At 55.0% G+C, this 20044-nt stretch overlaps 1 protein-coding gene across 2 annotated transcripts in view; it reads right to left on the bottom strand.

Annotated features, from left to right (window-relative positions):
• DOC2B (double C2 domain beta) overlaps positions 1 to 9184 on the bottom strand; it is a 38023-nt gene extending 28839 nt beyond the window's left edge. The window contains exons 1-2 of one of the 2 annotated variants that reach the window (XM_076354280.1): positions 9038 to 9184; positions 8201 to 8759 (exon numbers count right to left, since the gene is read on the bottom strand). In XM_076354280.1, the coding sequence (XP_076210395.1) occupies positions 8201 to 8531 (331 nt within the window). In that variant the 5' untranslated portion in view covers positions 8532 to 8759; positions 9038 to 9184. Of the gene's footprint in view, positions 1 to 8200; positions 8855 to 9037 lie in introns of those variants that run through there. The other variant, XM_076354281.1, reaches the window with a different exon arrangement.
• Positions 9185 to 20044: the final 10860 nt, after the last annotated feature.

Raw genomic sequence — 20044 nt, 5'->3', positions numbered from 1 at the left:
CTTTGATGGCTTTCCTCCTCCCACCCATCCTCGCAGCTGAGATGCAGCTCGATTGTGCTCTTAATTAGGGGAGCGAGTGCCTAAAAAAGAAAAGGGCAGCAATTAGACTCGAAGCGCTGTTACTAGACGTATTTAACTTGACTGGGCTATTCCGAATGCTGCCCTCTAATCACACAGGCTGCAAATAAAAAAATATAAATAAATGTCTTTGTCAGGCATTACAAAGGCAGCTTTCCGCTCTCCAGACAGCGGGCAGGATGTATCATTATTATTACGATTATTCTGCTCCAATGACAAAATAACCATTAGGAGAGCTGAACTCATTAGCAGGTTCTGACCCTCTTTCCCCTCCATGAATTGGGAGAGATTGATGGGAAGGTGCTGGGCAGGGTCTGGCATTTAACACAGGCTCTAAAAAGGAAAATAAATCTGACTTGCACAGGAATGCGGCCTCTTCTCCCACTGACCTTTGGTCATTTTGATTAATTCAGTGGGACACAAAATTATTAGAGGCCAGCATAACCGGCAGATGCGTCTCCGGGCTTAGCCGTGGGATACGGCGAGCCCGCCTGGAGCCCGCGGGCAGCGCGGCGCCCTGGCACAGTGCCGCTCCCGCCCTTGTTGGTGGAGTCGGCAGAAATTGTTTATTTCTGACATTTTCCATCAGCGCCCAGGGTGACGGGGAGGCTGAAGTAGCTTCTATTTATACCTGCGGGATGAAAGGCAAAACGTGGTGATAAATCTGTGCTCTGCTCCCTTATCCAGCCCCTGTCCTTGCAGGCTATGTGCCCTCGCCTGGCCCATGCAGGGCAGCAGATCCGCCCCCTCGGTGGCCTGGGACACCCCAAGGAGAAGAGTTTCTCAGCCCAAGAGATGCTCAAGACATGGAAGAGGCACCGACACTTGCAGCACGGACCCACAAGCTTCAGCACAGCCCGCAGTGGAGGGAACCGACGATTGAGTGGGCTCTTTACCTTTCGAAGTCAGGGAAGCTTTCGCATCGTGACTGCCATTAGAAAGCCCGGCAAGGCTCTACGCTGGGAGAAACTGAGGTGTGCACAAAAAACCCACTATAGAACTAATTAAAAAGAACTGCAAAAGCCTTAAGTCCCTCTGCTTATCAACATTGCTGCTCCCAAGATAACCTGCTCATGGATTTTGTGCCAGGGAGATCAGAGTGGAGCAGTAAAAAGACTGCTGGGGATTGTCTGGATTAGCTCTCCCTTACAGAAAGCACAGGTTCAGTAACCTTCAGACTGGGTATTTTTTAATGCACTATAAAAGATAGGTCCCTATTCTTCCATTGCTTTAATTTTCCTCTGCAATGGAGATAATTTTAAAGGTCCTGAAAGGCAGCAAGTAATTCTGTGCGCATACAGCCCCATGTAAAATGTCGGTAAATGACTCCTCAGGAGGAACAGGAATTATTTCTTGCCATTTCCAAGCAGGGCCACTGAAGATCGCTTTGGCAGGCGGCTGCATGTTCTCCTGCCTCCCCGGGTGCGGCAGTGCCTCGTCCCGGCCCAGCGGCACATGGCAGGGCAGTGCAGGCAGTGAGCGCTGGGGCAGCTTGAGGACCGACTCCCTGCCCCACGTGGGAGCAAGCCCCTTAAAGCCCCCAGGGTTACCCCTGGAAAACAGTTCCGTCAGTCCCAGCAGCCTCCCACAGCCAGGGCTGAGCTTGCTCAGCACCCACAGCACTCCCAGTCCATGCACAGACCCTCTTGGGCTGCTGCTTGCGACTCGTGTGCCTCCACGGGGAGAGGGTGCGTGGCTTGTCAGGGATGGATCCCACAAGGTGCTGAGTTGAGGTGCTGCAGACCCCGACGGCTGCAAGCCCCCAGGTCTGATGGTAGCACTGACCTCTGGCATGAATGTACAGCCACAGGCATCGCTGCGGGTTTCCGCATCAGCCAGGGAAGGTGGCAAAGGCAGGTGGAAACAGGACACTTCTGAAAGTCAGCATCACCGTGAGCTACTCCGTGAAAAAGCTGTCCTGTGGAAGGTTTTGGACACGTCCCAGGGGCAGCACACCATGCTGGGACACAGACATTCCCATCGGCACGGGAGCATTGTGGGACTCTGGTCCATTGCTGCACGCAGGGAAGGATGTTCCCAGTCCTACGTGAAAAGCCAGCAGGGACCGGATCCAGCATACAGGCAGGAGACCTTCCTTCCTCGGGAGCTCCACAGATGTGGTTGAATTCAACAGGACCAGGAGTGAGGAACAAGCACAACTCTTCCTTCTTGCAACTGCTCCCTGCCTTGTCGTGGGTTTTTCACTTAAAATCTACAGCAATCAATAGTTCTTCATTTCGGAGACACAGCGCCAGCCCCTGGCAAGCTCCGGAGCAGGGAGCTGCTTCTTTGCAAGGCTGGTTGATGGATGCTCATCAGCTCTTCTGTCTTCTCCAGGAGGAGTGTTCAGAGGAACACTTATCTGCTCAGAACAGTTCAGGGATGCAATTATGTTTTACAGCACTAAATGGTCCCTGATGTCAGCAGCAATTAGACTTCCAGCAATTTCAATTTAGAGATGGCCTTCAAATCTCTCCCTTTCTCTCCCTTTAATGAAATACAGTATTGCAATTAACAAGCCCCCAAAATTGCCTTCAGTGTTAAATACAAAGATGAAAGATCCGGGAACTCCTTGGGCTCGAACATGTTGGAGCGATGGGTGTCAGTGAAGGGATGAGGGCGGCAGAGTCACCGCAGAGCAGGGAGCCTCCCTCCTCCAGCTGGGCATCGTCTCCCCTCCTGCACGCCGGGACCAGGGGAAGGTGAAGGGCTGGGCAGGCTGCTGGGGAGGGAGGCAGCCAGGCAGAAGGAGGGCTCCTCGCTAACCAGCAGCTGCGCAGCTCCTTCATTAGCAGAGATGCTGGAGGCCGTGGCCCATATGCTCCCTCCATCGCTGTTGGAGGAGGGATGCCCGGACAGACCCTGCTCACCCTCGTGTACTGGCCCCGCCGGGTGCCACACATTTATCCCCAGCACTTCAGGGTGTCCCTGGCCACGGCCACTCCCTGGGAACGAGCATCTCCAGGGGCTGAAGGCTCCTTGGAGGACCAGGAGCACCTGATGCACAGCCTCCACCTGGACCACCGACGGGGCAGCCGGCAGGAGAGGGCGAGACCTCCCCCCACGCCAGCACCTTCCCGATACCTGGGTATCCTATGGGAAACCAAACAGGAGCTAATCCAAAGTCACCTCAGTTAACACCCTGCGTCTCCCTTAGGAGGGCTAGAAGCTCCCCGATGCCCTTAAACCTCGGGTCTGACACCACCTGGTACCTACACATTTCCTTGGTGTAGGCAGCTCCGGCTGCGGTACAGTTGGCAAAACCATGCTCCAGGCTCTGCTGAAATCAGCAGTGGTTTGTTTAGTTTCCTGAGTAAAATAATACTTCTTTTGGCCTTATCTGGATTGAAAAGACGATTCAAAGGTTATAAATAGCAGTGGCAGCATATGCTAAGAAGCTGCGTTTCAGAAGTAAATATCCTCATCGTTTCAATGCACATTTCCCCTCGTCGTCTCTCCTGCCTCCTCCTGTCTGGCCGAAAGCATTGCCAGGTGACTTGCAAACCCTGCACCCCTTAAGACCTTCATTCTTCTTTACGTCTTTAAGCAGCCAGTAAGTAATATCTGCATGATGGCTTTGCCTGCCTAATTATCTCCTTTGCTCAAAATAAGAGTCTTCCTAAATAACTTCTGTGGCGTTGCTTGCAGCAGGCGTCACGAGCAGCCATGCACCAGGACAGACCTCTCAGCTGTAGTTTGGAGAAGTTGTTTTTATGCTGCTGCAGCTTGGAAGCTCACGAGCCTGCTCCTCCCATGAATAAAGCTGGGCATGCTATAAAATTGGCTGGGTTTGTACATATATAAACAGCCCTGGAGCACTGGCAGGAAGGGTACATGGGCAGCTCTTCCAGAAATGCCAGCTCCCACTGCAACCCCCTCCTCTCAGGCTGCCTCCCCATCTGAAAACCCAGAGCCAAACACATACAGAGGAGGGAGGAAATTTGCTCCGAAGCCAAGCAGCAGCTCGGGGGAACAGAGCATTTCTTCAAGGGCTAGAAACTTGCTTGCACGTTACAGAAGAAGGATTGCCACTCCGTTCAGTGCTGTCCCCCAGTGAGAGCAGCCACGGCAGCGGTCCCTCAGAGGGGCCACATTTCTACCTCTGTGCTGCTTGCGCAGAGATTTCAGAGACCTTTAAAAATCTGTCAGGTACAAATTCATGCTGGTGCTGTGGAGGGGAAAGCGCAGCCACTCGAGGGGCAGCAATTTGCTTGGAATCGGGGGAGATGGGAGGCGAGACCCAGCTCCTCGCAGGTGGCACATTGCCACCTAGCTGGCATTTGCTTATTTTTCTTGTGAATCAAGTTCCCCTGGCAGTGTGCCGCCCGACTGGGTGGGAAGCATCCCTGGTGGCTGGGGACCCCAGGGTATTGCTGGTGTCACCAGCCAGGGGAACCAAAGATGAGGTGAGAGCCGGGTGTCCCGAGGCAGTAGGAGCGAATCCCCTCCCTTCCCATCCCCAGATCCCTGCTGGTCCTCTCAGCTCACAGCAGATGCTAGTGCTGGTCCAAGGGCACCAAACCACTCTTCTGCAGGGTTTGTACCAAACACACGTTTCCCCATCTCTCCTGCCTCATTCCACCTCCTCAGCAGCTCCGTCGGGGACAAACCCACTGTGGGAAGAGTCCTGCTCTGTACAGCTTGGGCTCTGGTCCTGGAGTGTCCCTGCAGAGTGGGGACAGAGGAGGCATAGGGCAGTAACAGGTCCCTCTCCCAGGGGCCTCCCAAGGGCCCTGGGATGGCAGAGGGTGCCAACTAAGACCCTGCAAATCCTCACAGCAGCGCTGCTGGCAGGTCTGATGGGAAGGGCTGGCCCCATGCAATTCCCAGTGCTCCCAGAGCCAGCCCCGACATCTCCGCTCATTATCTGCTCTGTCAGCTCCCTGGCCCTGCTTGCTCCCTGCCACTTGCTGCATTCAACAGGCTGCTTACGGCTGCCCTGTGGGGACCATGCTTGTTTTCCTTGGCACCTCTACAGCTCCCGAGTGCTGTGCTCCCCAGCTCCGCAGGGCTGCAGTGTGGTGCCCCAAACCACTGGCCTCAGCCCCACGTGCCCCAGAGCCATCAACCTCAGCCTCTGCATCAGCCTCCCAGTGACGGGTGCCATCTGCCCGTGGCAGTGGGTCCCCTCCCACCCCGTCGCACCTCAGCCAGGTCCCTGCCCATCTTTGGAGGGATCCCACCTGCCTCCTGCGGCCCTAGGATTCTTGGTTTTCCAAAGCACCGAACACACGATTGCACACACACACACGTCCCTGCTCCCTGTGGATGCCAAACCACTGCGTCAGGCCACCCTGCTTGGATGGGAGCAGACATTCATGCTTCTCCCAGGGCTGCCCTGCTCTGGGGCTGCCCACAGCCCAGGGAGAGGCTGTCTGGAGGAGGGAAGCTCCTGCCGGCTCCACAGGCACCTCCCAGGATTGCTGGTGGGGTCAGGAACACCACTCGGCAAAGGATTAAGAAATATGGTACAGGGAGCCAGCCCAGGCGAGCTGCAGCAGGGTGCAGGCAGGACCTACCCTGCACCACTCCCTGCAGTCCTGCCAGGTCAGGCAGAGAGGCTGGCAGCTCCGGTCCAGCCCCTGCCCGATGCCACCCTGCAGTGCTGCGGTGACTGAGCAACGCGGCCCCGTCACCCATCAGGCTGGTGCTGCTGGAAAGCCAGAAACACCAGGCTGGAGAAGTAACCCCAGGCAGGAACGAGTGTAGGGGAAACCCAGACAAATGCTGCATTTCTCCAGGCAGGGGCAGCTCTACTCCTCCCACCCGGCCAGCCAGCACCATCGCTTCAGTGTTGGAGGAGGGAAACCTGCAGGCAGGTGGGACAAATGGGAAGGAGCCATCCTCTCCTCCTCCTCCCGATGGATCCTGCCACGGCAAAACCCTCTCCCTGCACCTCTCTGGGGGCTGTGCTGGGAGTATCTCTGGGGAGCGAGGCAAGACACACCCCTGCCCAGCAAGCCCTCGCCTCGTGGGTGCTGCACCCAGGCTCTGACACCACCGTATCCAGAGACCTTGGTCAACTCCCCAAACCCTGTGTGGCACCAGAGGGAACTGACACTACCTAACCCCCAACACTGTTTTGCCGTACAGGCGGAGACAGGTTCCCCAGGGGAAATTTAGTGCAGGTGACTAATGCAGCAGCCCTGAATCACCCACCAGGGATGTGGGGGAGCTGAAAGACACTCCCCAGCATAGCCGATGGCTCAAGTCAGGCTGCACGAATCCCTTCCCAGCTCCCCGCCTGGGAAATGGGGCCAGCAAGGCCCTGTCTGGCTTTGCAACTTGGTTGATAAACATGGAGGAGTGACAGTCTCATCCTGCACATTTATGCCAAGCAGTGCCCTGAGAGCGGCTGGGATCATCCCGTGCTGTCCCCAGAGATGTGACATCAGCAGTGCCACCTCCTCGCTCTGCTCTTAGCACCGCCGTGCCTTTGCCAGCGGAAAACCCACCACACCTGGCAAAACAGCCTCAGCAGTTTACCTGACACCTGTTACGCTGCAAGAAACACTTCCTAACACCAGCCAGGGTGAGACAAACACCCGCCGGCCCCCGGCACCGAGCCGAGCCACTTCCAGCATTGCTGGCGGGACTAAACGCAGAAGGCAGCGCCCTGGGCAATCTCCCCACAAGTCACCCGGTGAAAGCGCTGCGCCCCACGGCCCCGAGCACTTTGGCTCCCGCACACACCTCTGGCCCTTAGATCCAGTTGCTCCCATTTCTATTGCTGGGATGAGCAAAGACGATCTAATAATCAGAGCAGCAAATAACCCAAATCCGGTTAAAGTCACTGTTAACTGCCTGGCTGGGACAAACGCAGCTTAGCAGAGATGTTCTCCCTGGGAGCGCAGCGGCTCTCACCTCCTCCAAAGAGACCGTGACCCCGACACCGGGATGGGGAGAGAGGAAGCATCAGTTTGGGGCTTGCACCCAGAACCCCAGCCTCTCCCGGAGTCATGGCTGGTGGTCAGCAGGCAGAGTGGGGCACGGGAGCGGCTGTGCCGCCTTGCAGCAAGCACAGCCCTTCGGGGAGCTCTCCCTGGGGTCATGCTCTGGGGTCTGGCATAGCTGACAGCAGCCCAGGCCGGTCCAGCACCCAGCAGCGAGGGAGTAATGCCAAGGCAGGGCTGTGACATTTTGCACAGGGAAAGCCACCGCCTGCCCGGTGCTGGGCCGTAAACAGCTCAGTGTCATGGGAGCTCAGCCTCCACCTTCCCCCAGGACGAGCACACAGCACCACTCAGCAGCACTGACTCCCTTCCTCGGCATCTCCCAGCTTCAAACTTTGTGCTCAGCCCCTCGCAGGATCTGGCCCCTAAAGGCTGGGCTGAATCAAGACCTTGGGTTTTAACCGACCTCAAGGAAAGCAATGCTATCCCAGCCACCGCGGCTGGCAGAGCCAGAGAGCAGCTGCTTTGCAGCCTGCAAGCTCCACCGAGCTGGGTAGGAAGGACGTTTTGGGTGGGGAGGGGTTAACCGTCACTGCAAACACCTGCATCTACCAGAACCAAAGCCTTCTGTTCAAAAGCCCCCCCGGTCTCGTGCAGGGCTCTGTCTGCAGCTGGTGGGTGAGGAATGACACGCCGGAGTTTGCTGAGGGAGAGGGCAGAGATTTCCCAGGCAGATGTCATTCCAAACAAATCTCCCCAATCTGGAGCTGGGCAATGCTGGAGCGTATCGCCAGCTAATCAGCAGGGTGGCTGGAGCAGGCTGCACCACTGAGACGGATTAACCAAAGGGTCTGAGCCCAGCTGGCAGCTTTCGGAGGCAATGAACTGAGCAGGGACAAGGCAGAGAAGTGCATCAACCACAACGGCAAAGCACAGCAACTGGTGGCTCTTGGGAGACTTCCCTAGTTTGGGTTCAGTGGCCAGACTGGCTGCAGCAGGGACACTCCCAGGGCCTCCCTCCACCCGGGGGCAGCGCCGGAGCCGTGCTGTGACAGCCTTCCTGGCTAGAGCAGAGGGCTTGTCACTGCTGCAATGTAATCCCAGGGATGGACAGCGTGGCCAGCAGCTGGGAAGGGCGCACGGCTCGTGCAGCAAGATGGGGGACCAGTCCTAAAACCCACCCTTGCCCTCAGCACCCAGCAAACTCCCGTGGAAACTTAGGAACTCACTGCAGTCGTCGGACTCGTAGCCCTCGGGGTCCACCACCTCCTCAGGTGCTTGGCACTTGGCCGGCTGCTCGGCGGGCGTTGTGCCATACGCCCCGAAAAGCTGGTCCACGTCCTCGTCCTCCTCGCGGGGGCCCTCGGCAGGGCTGACGGAGGGCTGGCTGACGGTGGAGCGCAGGGCGCTGCTGCGGCCAACGGCGGCGGGGAGCCCGCGGGGAAAGCGGGGGAAGTAGTCGGAGATCTGCTTGATGGGTTTGATGGGGCCGGGGCAGACGTCAATAGCCATGTGCTCCTGGATACTTATGGTCATTTTCTCTCCTTTTCGGAGTGTCATGCATGCGGCTGTCAGCTCCAAGCTCCCCCGGAGAAGCCCGGACTGCGCACAAGGGAGCCGTGAAGTTTCTGCCAGGGGAAGCAGAGGCAGGCGAGGGGGGGAGGCTCTGGCGGGCACCTTATGTGGTTCTCGCGCCCTGAGCTTCAGATGCCGCACGCATGCTGCTGCCGCCAGCTCTGGCTCTCACACAGTCCCTGATCCTGCCAGCGCTGCCTGTGAATAAGTGAGCTAGACGGAGAGACGGATAAGAGGCAGGGGGTGGGCTCTCGGGTGATGTCACCAGCTAGCAACAAAGCGGTACCCAGCCGCGGAGAAATGAGGGCTGTGGCCGGCCCGCCGCCCCAGCCGCACGGCTGCCAGCGTGGGCAGCCAGCCCCCCTGCCCCATCCCCAGCAAAGCCCCGCCATGCCCGGGGGGGGGAGCAAAGCAGAAGTTGGGTCGAAGCCCACCTCCCCGCACCCGTTCACCCCATCTCCCTGCCAATGTGGGGTCGGTCCCCGCCAGACCTCTCCGGAGGGGGGAAGGTCACTGCGCCGGGTCAGGAGCCGCTGTCCTGTTGCGTCGCATCCCCGGCATGCTGCCGAGAGGGAAGCAGGGCTGCCCCAGCCCCTGAGGACCGTGGCAGCCCCCGTGCCCTCCCGGCACGCTGCAGGGCCATGCCAGGGAGGTGCTCTGGCGCATACTGAGGAGGGGCGCGGGTGGCACGCAGCCTGCTCCCAGCTCCAGCCGCACCGCCGCTCGCAGGGGTAGGGGCAGCCCAGATTTGGCACCCCGCTGCCGTAGCTGGCCCCAGCCCACAGCAATGCCCCCCTCCGGAGCTCAGCATGAGCCGGGCGGGCTGGGCGAGCTGCCCGCAGCCTCTGGGGCTGGGAACGCACCAGGGACTGAAGCAACACATGGCACTTGCTCGCAGCCCGGCCGGCACAGCCTCTCCCAGCCGGCTTGTGGCTGCCAGCATAGAGCAATGCAGCAGGTAAAGCATCGCAGAGGAGCGAGCGATGGGCTGGGCCAGTGCCCACAGCCAGCGTGGCCACGCTCAGCACTCCTCTGGCAACCTTTCCGGGCAGGGACGGGGCCCCGTCACCAGCCGGGAAGGGGACAGGCTCCCAGCAGCCTGCCACGGGCTCCCTGGTAAATGCTGAGCTGTGGTTTGCTCAGGGAGTTGGTCTCAAACTGGTGTTTTTACCTCATCTCCTCCTGTGTTCAAATCAATAAATCTATGGTTCCACAAGCTACTGGAAGTGGACTTTTGAGCAAGAAGTGCCAGAAGAGAAATGCTGTGAGAACATGGTGCAAAATGCTGCATAGAAACTCACCCTGCCCAGGAAAACGTGTCTGAAATATTTTGTAGGGGCAACTCCCGCAGTGCAGACTTTCTGCTGGCTCAGGCGTGGTGGGTCTGGCGTGAAGCTGGGATACACCATGTCAAGCCGATCACAGCCGCTACTGCCAAGGTACCTGACAACATGCAGATCCCATATCAATGCACAGAGAACTGCAGTCTCTGCAGGCTGGCATGCAGATGTCTATTAAAAATAAAGCTCAATTATTTGGAGAATTTTCCCTAAAACCCAGCAAAATTACACCCAACCTTTTTGTCTAATGAAAAATTCCATTTTTAATTCAGATTTTGCTAAATGTTAATGAACTTCCCTGACTCATAACATACTGACAACTAGGCAAACTAACCTAATTTACTTCTCGCCAGGAAGCAAACATTTCTCTCCTGAAGCATCCAAACTTGTCATTGCTCTGTACCTTGACAGGATGCACACGGATGCTCTAATGACCTGGGAGAACAGGAAACCGCTCAGCCGCTCCTTCCTCCCTCTGCCGTATTTTCGCTTCGAGGCAGCTCCCGCTTATTGCGCAGAGGTGATCTGCGCTGCTCTGCCAGGAGACAAACTGCTCTCTTGCAGCCAGGTCCAACAGCGGATCCAGCCTGAGACAGTTTAACCCCCTTCCCACATCCAAGGACTCCTAGTATATTAATTCAGATGGAAATGCCACCTGCTTCGCGTCCACGTGGTCGAGGCTGAAAAACTCGTGGGTGGCAAGACGATGGGTGGGAACGTCATGGGAGGCACAAAGAGCTGCCTCCAGGTTTGGAGCAGCCTGGATGTGCTCATCCGCACAGGCTCCATCTTTGGGTGCAGCATCCAGGATGCAGTGTGGACTCAGACTGAACGAAGCAAAAATTGGGCCTGATGCCCAGAAAATAGCAGCGATTCCCGCTAAGAAAGGGCAAATAAATAAATAAATAAATACATACAATTAAGTTATGTATGGGAGCCTAATGTCATTATTGCCATTACAAAAGCATCATTATTTCAAATGTTTCCTCAAAGAGCGTAAGACCCAAATAGAAAAGGATTGTTTTACAGGTCAGAAAATCAAGGCTCTGGGAATTAAGGTGAGCCCCCGAGCTCTGCCTCCTCCCATGCTGTGCAGTACCCCAAAAGCTGCCCCACACCGCTGATGGCCCACGGCCAGGATCAGGGCCCAGCAGCACCGACGGGAGATGCTCAGCTCACCCAGGGACACATAGAGCAACCAGTGACACAAGGGACAGGGTGCACGTGGGGACCAGATGAAGGGAAAAGCAAAGACAGAGCTGAAGCAGGCAAACCTCCCTGCTGTCAGGGCAGGACTGGCCCCCAAGGGAGAGCCTGTCCCCAAACCTTATAGACTGAAAGAAACAAAACCACGACTTACTGCTAATAGCCCAGATGGGATTTTCTAGTCTCTGACTGATCCCAAGCCTACTGAAAGCAGCTGGAGCCCTTCCTTAGCTTTTAATGAGTCCCAAAGCAGCTTGTTTTTGATAAACCACACTCTTCCTACCATCTCACACTGCCTGAATGTTTCCTCCTAGGCTGCGCAGCCCAATATTTACTGAGGGCTCCCCAAACGTGGCTGGGGCTGGCTGCACCAAGCACCAAGTATGCCAGGCACCAAGCACTGGCATACATGATGAACCACAACACGGAAGGTAAAAGGGACAAAAATAGAGACTTGGGCTGGGAGACAAAAGCAGGGCTTGGAGATACAAAGCCAGTTTCCAGGTAAAGCTTTTAATTCCCACCGTCTGTCTAATGCCCTGGAATGTGACTTGATTTGATCCCTCGCTCTGCCGGGGTGATTCAGAGCTACTGCAGTGCCCACGCACGTGGCCTTCATTTCCCCGAAAGGGGGAACGGTGGCTTCCTTGCCAGCCCGGCAAGAGGGGAGATAGTTTAAATATCACGAGGCCGCTTTCAGCAGTGGGACCGACAGCTCTGCCTGGCAGGGAGCAGAGCCACTCTGCCGGGGGATACTCCATCCCTGGAGTAAGGGAGGACATCCTTTAGAGAAGGTGAAGATGGCCATCACAGAGTCGAAGCAGGAATGGGATGATGGAAAAGAGCACATCGCCCCTGTCAACAGCTGTGTTTCCTGTCTGTGGTGCGTGCAAGTCGTGACAACATCCTTGAGCTCAGCACACGCAACATTGCACTTCAGCAGCTTGTTCTGAGGTGCAACAGACTGGTTCAGCTGCTCACATCAGATGAGGGCATGGGCTGGTGTGCCAAAAGCATCCCATAATGAGAGCTGGGATGTGGGATGAAGGAGCCATCACTCCAACTCCAGCCCAGGCTCAGAAAAGGATCCTGTTCCAGGACAGCTTAGACTTTAAATGTTGTCCTGAACAAGGGGCATAAGCAGAGACTTAAGCACATCCCAAACAAAGCCTGTGCCACTAACTCACCCTGTGCCCTGAGCAGAGCCATGCAGCACCCCAGCTTCCTTATGTGACCGTTGAGCTGTCCTGCCGGTGCCGCGCAAACGGGCGAACAGAAGGAGCATTCCTACAGCAAACAAAACAGCAGCGCGTAGATTAAACACGCATCCAAAAATACAGGCTGTCCTCAGGACACGCTTCAACCAAATTTGTTTCAAACACTAAGCATCAAATTCTGCTGTCAGTTACTCCCGGTTTAAATCAACAAGAACGAGGGCTGATTCCAGTTTAATCAATTCCTTTCTGAATGAAAAGTACAGCAGCAGGACTGCACATCCCCATCGCTTACCAGAGATTTGATGACTGACCCACTGGTTCTTTATTTAATACTTCGTCAGCTCAAACCCAAATGATCTCACAGAAACCCTCTGCTCTGCCAGTGCTGCTGAAGAAGACACGAGCCTGAAGAGTGCATGAAGAGCTGATGCCAAATTAAAGCCTCCATTTGGAGGAACCACCTCTGGATCCTACACACCCTTGAACTCAGAGGGACCCACTGCAGGTTGGGAGCAGGGAGGTTTGACAGTCACCCAGGGAGGTGACACAAGGCAGCACCAGCACCAGCCTGCACAGCCCTAGCTTTCTTTTTGCTTTTTCCCAGCCATTTTTAAGCCTGTGTTAAGCCACAGCAAGTACCCACAGCCTTAGGCATGAGAGGGTGCCAGCAGGTACCACCAGCTCAACCTGGCTGCGGAGGCAGGAACGGGGGATACCCACGCTGCCAGCCCAGCTCTGTCAACGCTGCTGGAAGAGACCACTCCATCCCTTTGAGGTGACTCGGGACCTACATTGTCTCCAGTCCACCCCACTGGCAGGTATGAAACATATTTCTTTCTTCTTCAAATAAGCTTAGCTCCAGCATGGCTGTGCGCATGGGAAGGGGGTTAATTGAAAAGCAACATGTGCCTTGCTCCTTGGCTCACGCAAGGCGCTGTCTTCTGGCTGATGTACAGCTACCGGCAACGAGGCTGCTTCCCCTGAAAGATCTCTGCCCTCTGCCCTGCTGGGGAGGCTTGGCTGAGCCCGTCGAGTGCGTTGTGGACCCTACCTGGTTAAACACCCTTTGCATTTGCTAAATAAAGCAATAATAAATAATGATAACGAGGAAACTTGGCTAAATAATCCTAAGAGGCTTACTCCAGGCTGTGCCGATTAAGGCTCCCCAGCAGTGCCGATATCCCAGTGCACCCTGGCCCCCACTGCTCCTCTGCGCGAATAATATCTGAGGTTATCTGTGCTCAAACAGGCCCTGCTAACAACCATCATTTGACCAGATTTAACCAGCAATTACTAGCTGCGAACGAAATCACTGTGGTAAAATACAGCCCACACTCTATTACAAAGCAGACACAAACAAACCCTTTCAGAAAGCCAGGCAAAGGGCAACGAGAGCGAGCCCTCTCCCCTCAAAATACTGCTTAAGGTTCCCAGAGACCTTATGAAACACCCAACTTACAGCAAGGGGGGATGGCGTCTTTCTTACCAGCACTTTGCTACCCGCAGATGGACCTGCAAGGGAGCTTCCAAGAGGACAGGAGGAGGTAGGGAGGCATCTGCTCTCTGAGCATCTTCAGCACCATTCAGGATGGGCCCAGAATAGCTAAACTTTCGGTAGGGGCTGATGTTTAATGTGTAGCATATGTTGCCATTTCAATGTGAATCCCAAAATAGTTGGTGTTTTGTTTTGTAATTTTAATGCACTGGTTTTTGGAGTCCTGTGAAATGTCTACTCTCCTGTTCAGGGAGGGAACATGCTGTGCGTGTGCACCCTGACATACCATTTCCAACACATTATTCACCTGCAAATCAACCAGAGTAGATAATCAGTTGCTGTAAATATTAGCTATACGGAGCACATATTAAATACACACAAATTCACTAGGGGTGGATCTGTGTGCAGTGAGAAGGGGAAGCTGCAGGAAAATCCAACTGAATGGTGCACAAGGGGAGGGTGTGCTGCCCCTGTGCATTACTGGCCTGCAAGTGTCTCTCGACATGGAGGCTAAAGCCAGCAGGGCCGGGGAGCAGCCGGGCAGCCTGCAGGCAGGGCAGCCTGCCAGTGAGATGCCGGGTAGCTCTGCAGCTGTGCGAGCGTGGCCCATGCACCCACTGCTCCCCAAACCCGGGGCGAGAGCAGAAGCACACCCATCCCATGCACCCATCTAACCTGCGCAGGCACACCTGCATCCCCGGGGGTGGGCTAGCTGCTTTCAGGAGTCTCCCGATGGCAGAGAGGGGAAGAACCATGAATTCCCTGCATTGGCAGGCAGCAGTGCCCAGCTCACTCGGCTGGGTTAGAAATGCAGGATGATTTAGGTTCAGCCCTCAAAAGAAATGTGAGCCACGTTCCCCACTCTGGTATCGCCACTGCATCGTGCTGTCTTGCAGCCAGCACCTACCAGAGAAAGCAAGACTTGCAGGAGAGAGGGGCCAGGGCAGCCCTGGGCAAAGCAGGACCCCGAGCCCTGGCTGCCCCAAAACACCCTCCTGCACAAACCCTCCCCCTAACTGCCTTCGTCCTGCTTCACCCTCGCTGTCATCCCGTCTCGGGACACAGCGCTGTCCAGGGCCAGTCCTCAGGGATATTTTCTTAGGAATGAGCCTTTTTTGACTTTTTCCTCTTATTCCGCTCGTGGTCCTTAGGTTCCCCCTAACTTCAGAGCCTTAGCAGGGGTTTGCCATCGCGAGGCCAGGCAAAGCCACCTTTTCGCATCACGTTGGCTCTTTTCGTTATGTACCTGTAAGCTAAACGCAGACCAAATCCCTTGAATTCACAGGAGGGGAGAGTTCTGCGTAGCATCAACTCTTATTAGGGTAATTTTATCTGCTCTCATTGCCTTTCCAAGCTGGAGTCAATGTCCTCTGAGATTATCCAGCTGACTTGTCTTAGTAGTTTTACCCTGCTTTTACCTCTTCCCTTCCCGACTGTCTCCCAGCTGCAGGAAGATGACAACATCACTTCTCAAGACTTTCCAGGCAGCCAGGAGCAAAGCCCAATGTTTATTCTGCAGCAGCACCTACCCTACAACAGCTTGGACAAGCAAGGAGTGTTGGCCTGGGGAGCTGCACTCAAGCTGGGCACCGCTGCCTCCCTCACACCCAGCTCTTCAGGCTCCATAGATGTCCAGAAACAGAGTTAACATCAGCATTTAGGGCCTGGCCCTGTTGCCATGGAAATTGATAGACTTTCTGCTCACATTTTGGTGGGAGGAAGCATTTCAGGAGTCACCACTAGCTTCCAGAGTTAACACACGTGAAGCCAAGCAAGGGCAAAAAGCAGCCGAGCTTCACAGAGAAAAGGGGAGGACTGCTCGTATCCCACGCTCCGAGAATTTGGAGTTGGATGCAAGCAGAGGGAAAAGGCCACCGATAACCGGCAGCATCAAGATGCTGCACAGCGAGCTCCAGGGATTCATGAAATAACATCTTGGTTTTGCAGAATTGAAGAGCAATTTGGCTGCATTAAGAGAGCATTATAGCTGCTCCTCTCCCACATACACATCAGGCCAACGACATCCTGTCAAAAGCAATCTAACCAAAGCCCCCATTCCGTGCTGATACTTAGTGCAGTAAATGTACCTGTCATAGCCCTGCAATGGCTGGCGGAGCTCTGTCCTGGCTGCTGCTCCTCCCAGCTGCTGCCAGCGCGGCTGGGAGTTGTCCTGCCCGTTCCTGGATCATGAGGCTCAAACAGCCTCGGTGAGCTGCGAGGGAATCGGCTACCAGGGCATTTTCCTGGCCGCATCCACAAATCCCAGTATCATGCCAACATTGCAAAAAGCAACACAAATGAAAAAGCAAAATGAGAGGCCCTGGAGCCGTGCAAGGAGAAGGGCAAATCCGTATCTACTATAGGGTCAGGCTGTTGGAGGGGGCAAACGGCCCCAGCTTCCCTGAACTGGGCAGGGCTGCTCATGTTTGCACCACAGAGACAAACCCACTCTTTTTGGGACTGCAAAAAGTCCTGTGGATGTACCTGCAGGAGGTACCTGAGGGAGCAGTCCTGCTGGCTGGGGAGACAGCGGGGTGGTGTGCTGAGCTCTTCCCCGGGGCAGGCAGCTCTGAGCTCTTCGTGGCTGCCAGCTGGCACAAAGCTGCAGGAGCAGCCGTCGACGAGGAAGCCCCGCAGTGCCCCGGCAAGCAGCTACACCGGCACCTGCGGGTTAGCAGCAAAGAAATTGAGGCCACAGCCGAGACAAGCAGACTCCTGCCCAGAGAGCAGCTTTACCGACGGCGTTGAGGAAGGCAAGCCAGCCTGCAGGATCCTTCTCCTCTCAGATCTATGGGCTATTTAGCCATCTGACCTTATGTCACCCGACCCAAGGCAATGCAGGACAAATTTCCATTCCACCGTGAAGAAGCCCAAGCATTTTCTAGCTCTGTAGTGAACCAGGGAAAACAAAACTGCAGAGCAAGAGATAACCACCAGCCAAAAAAAGGGGAGATGGAGGGAGAGGTGGACAGCGCATGGTTCAAAATACAAACATTAAAATTATACCTATCTAAGGGGGGGCACCTCCCAGGTCATTAAGCAGCCAGAGGAGTCACTAGATGGCCCTGCTAGTCCTGTTCATCTGATCACAGCAATGGATATTAAGAAATGCTAGCTTAGCTACTCTGCAGACTTTTGGGGACTGTGAAATCTGCTCTGAGTTTCCTTCTGGGAGGAAGGGCCTCCCGAGGAGAGCGTGGCAGCCAGGTGGTACCTTGGCTAGGCACGTGGAGGGGATTCCCCAGGACATGTGGCACCTCCGGGCCTCGCCAGGCAGACGAACGGTCCTTCCTGGTCCCACCATGACCTGGGTGTCCCCTTCCCTCCCTGAGACCATCTCCACTTGCCAGAGACACTGCAAGTCTCTGCCTCAGCGTAATCATGTTGACAGTGATGGGTGTAAGAGCCAGGGAACCATATTAATGAACATCGTGTTGCTGGATAATCATGACATTAGCATTATTGGATTAGAACATTTGCATAATTTGGGCACGAGCCACTACCTGCACCGAGACATGTTTACATGAATTTACATCCATTTGCATCCCAATGAAGCTCCTCCAACTGCATCCTCAGCAGCTTTCTGGGTGACCAGTCATGGCCATTGGCAGCTCAACCCCAGGGACCATCTCCTGCTGTCATACACTATCCTGGGCCACTCAGATGCCAACAAAACAGCAACAATTTTCCTCCTCAGGGTCTTACTCTCACAGGTTACACCTCAGCTGGGATAGGCATGTCCCTTGCAGGGGTCAGGACCAACACACCCCAGCCTCAGTATCGGGGTCACCCAGGCTAAAACTGTCCCCTTCCCAGTCCCCATGGATTCTTGCTGCCTCTCGAGAGCCCAGCTCCCAGGTGGCAGGATAACAGGCAGTTAAGTCCATCCTACTCACAGCTGTGAAAAGAGCTCGATAAAACACTCCCAGCAGGCTGCAAAGCTTGGAATTTAAGAGGCCAATAAAAAGAACCCAAAATGAACTCCTTTCTCTCTCTTTTTTTAAAAAAATCACATGATCTTTGATTCAATTACTTAATTTTACAGGAAGGGGGAGAGAGATTCAATTACTTGATTCCTGATTTCTTAACATAGAAATATGGACTCTGCAACCATGGACCACAGAAAGGCAAAAAAACCTTCAAAGCTGCATTGCAACAATTTGGTGGCAACATCAGATTTATACAGCTGTAAGAAATAAGCAGTTTCCTCTCCTGGCCTCCTCAGCAGAACCTGCTCCGGCATTAAAGCAGTACAGTAATATCTGAGCACAAAGTCCTGCAGCCCACCCACAAAATTACAGGGCGAGAGGCGGGCAGCGGAGCAGCTGCCTGACTATATGTCCCTAAGTGCTTTTCTAATGTAGAGCTGCATGGGGAGTTACCGAGTCCCTTCTCAGGCCCGGTAATTACGAGTCGGGAGGGACCAGGAGGTGCACGCTAACTCCCCAGGCATCTCCAGCCCCAGAAGTTGCCGCTGCGCTCCTTCCAAACACTGACATGAAAACAGACAAAAGGACCGGCCCGCTGGTGTCCAAACCATTTCCATCAAAACTTGGAGTAACCACAGGCCTTGCCACCACTGAAAGCTTTGCAAATTACAGTGACTTATCTCCAAGCGCTGGCCTGCAAGATGCAAAGAGCTAAACCCTGAAGTGCCCTTGGGATTAAACATGCCTGAACCAATCAACGGCAATGAGAGCAGCAAATCCTGCGGGGAGTTCAGTGGGAAGTCTGCTGGGATATGGTGAGCCTGAGCAGCCCTCTCTCCCCTTATCTGGTGCAGGTAATGATGCTGCCACGTAAATAAAAGCACTGCTTAGATGAGATCATCTGGTATTTTTGGTGTCTGTTCACCCAAACCAATCCAGATCCTCTTGGTTTCTTGCCACTTCCTGCAGCTGAAGAAACTGGAAGGAAAAGAAGAAGCATTAAGCCACCACTCACTTGGTGGAATCCGACCCTGGGGGACCCCCACTCTCAGCCTCGCTGTGCCCAGACGAGCCCCCGTCCCGTTTTGCAGCCGGATCGGCTGTGAGCTCATCAGCCAGGCTGTACAGCCTCTCCCCAGCGAAGCAGAGACCAGCCCTGTCGCTGCAGCACAGAGGAAGGCGACGAAGGCGGCCTGTCCCTGCCCGGCTCCCACCCACCACCTCTGCCACCCATCTCATACAGCTTCAAAGCCTGGCATTTAGCATCTCTCTGCTTTAACCACTCAAGTTATTAAATGGGGACATTTTAACTTGTAAAAAACTTGTCAAGACCCTCGGCTGGAAGGCAGCTGAGAAGCTCCCAGTGGCTTTGGTAAACTTTTATTCTTTATTTTAAGTAGAATGCGTTGTATTTCACTCCAAAGCGGAGCTCAGTTCCAATATCTGGAACCTTTTGGACTCACAAAGTGCATGAGAAACAGAAACAAACTTGACAGAAGGGTCAGAGGGACTCTATCTCAATGGGAGGGAGAGAACCAGAATTTCTGGCTGAAAAAACCCTGCTTGGAGGAAGAACACGTTTGCACATGATTGCGTCATTAGGTGCCGATGCCAACTGCTAATGCCTAATGACTCCGTGTCACAAGCAATGAAGGCGGGAGCCCAACGTGATGGCAACAGGAGGAGGGAATGGGCTGGTGCATTGCTGCCAGGATATGGGCTCAGGCAGGGGCAGAGCACTTACATTATTTACGACCGCGTAGATGGGATGTTGAATCGAGGCTGCTCGAGTGTTTGATCAGCCCACGGCTGTCAGCGTGGCTCACAGCTGGAGACACCAGATAAGAGGAGAAAATTAAACCCCTTTTCCTCCCTCCCCTCGCCTCTCCTAGTGGGCCTCTCTCAGAAAAGAGGAAGGAGGGAGGAAAGAAAGCTCAATAAATTAGGTCCACTGCTGTACAACCTCTAGCCCTGCGCCTCCTCCTGCCTTTGCTGGGGATGTTGGACCTCCAGCAAGGGCTGTCAGGTAGAGCCTGGGGGATGTGGAGATGAAGGTTCAGGGATGCAGCCCCCGGCACAGGAAGGGAAAGAGCCCAGGGAGCAAGGTGGCTGTAATTTCCAGCTAGGGAGGAGCAAGCACAGCCCAGCTCAGCTCCAACCTTTGCCCTGATATTCCCAGACAAGCTCTACGCAGAGCCGAAGCAAGGCAGCACTGCGAGAGCAGAGCCAGCGCCGGGAGCAGGCAGCTGTGCTCTCATGGCTGCAGCCCGGGTGGAGGAGCAGGACCAGCCCCGTGCACAGCTCTGGCTGT

Source organism: Aptenodytes patagonicus, chromosome 17, assembly GCF_965638725.1.
Source record: "Aptenodytes patagonicus chromosome 17, bAptPat1.pri.cur, whole genome shotgun sequence".
NCBI lineage: Eukaryota > Metazoa > Chordata > Aves > Sphenisciformes > Spheniscidae > Aptenodytes > Aptenodytes patagonicus.
The sequence above is the reverse complement of the archived record's forward strand: the minus strand, read 5'-3'. Positions and strand labels throughout refer to the sequence as shown.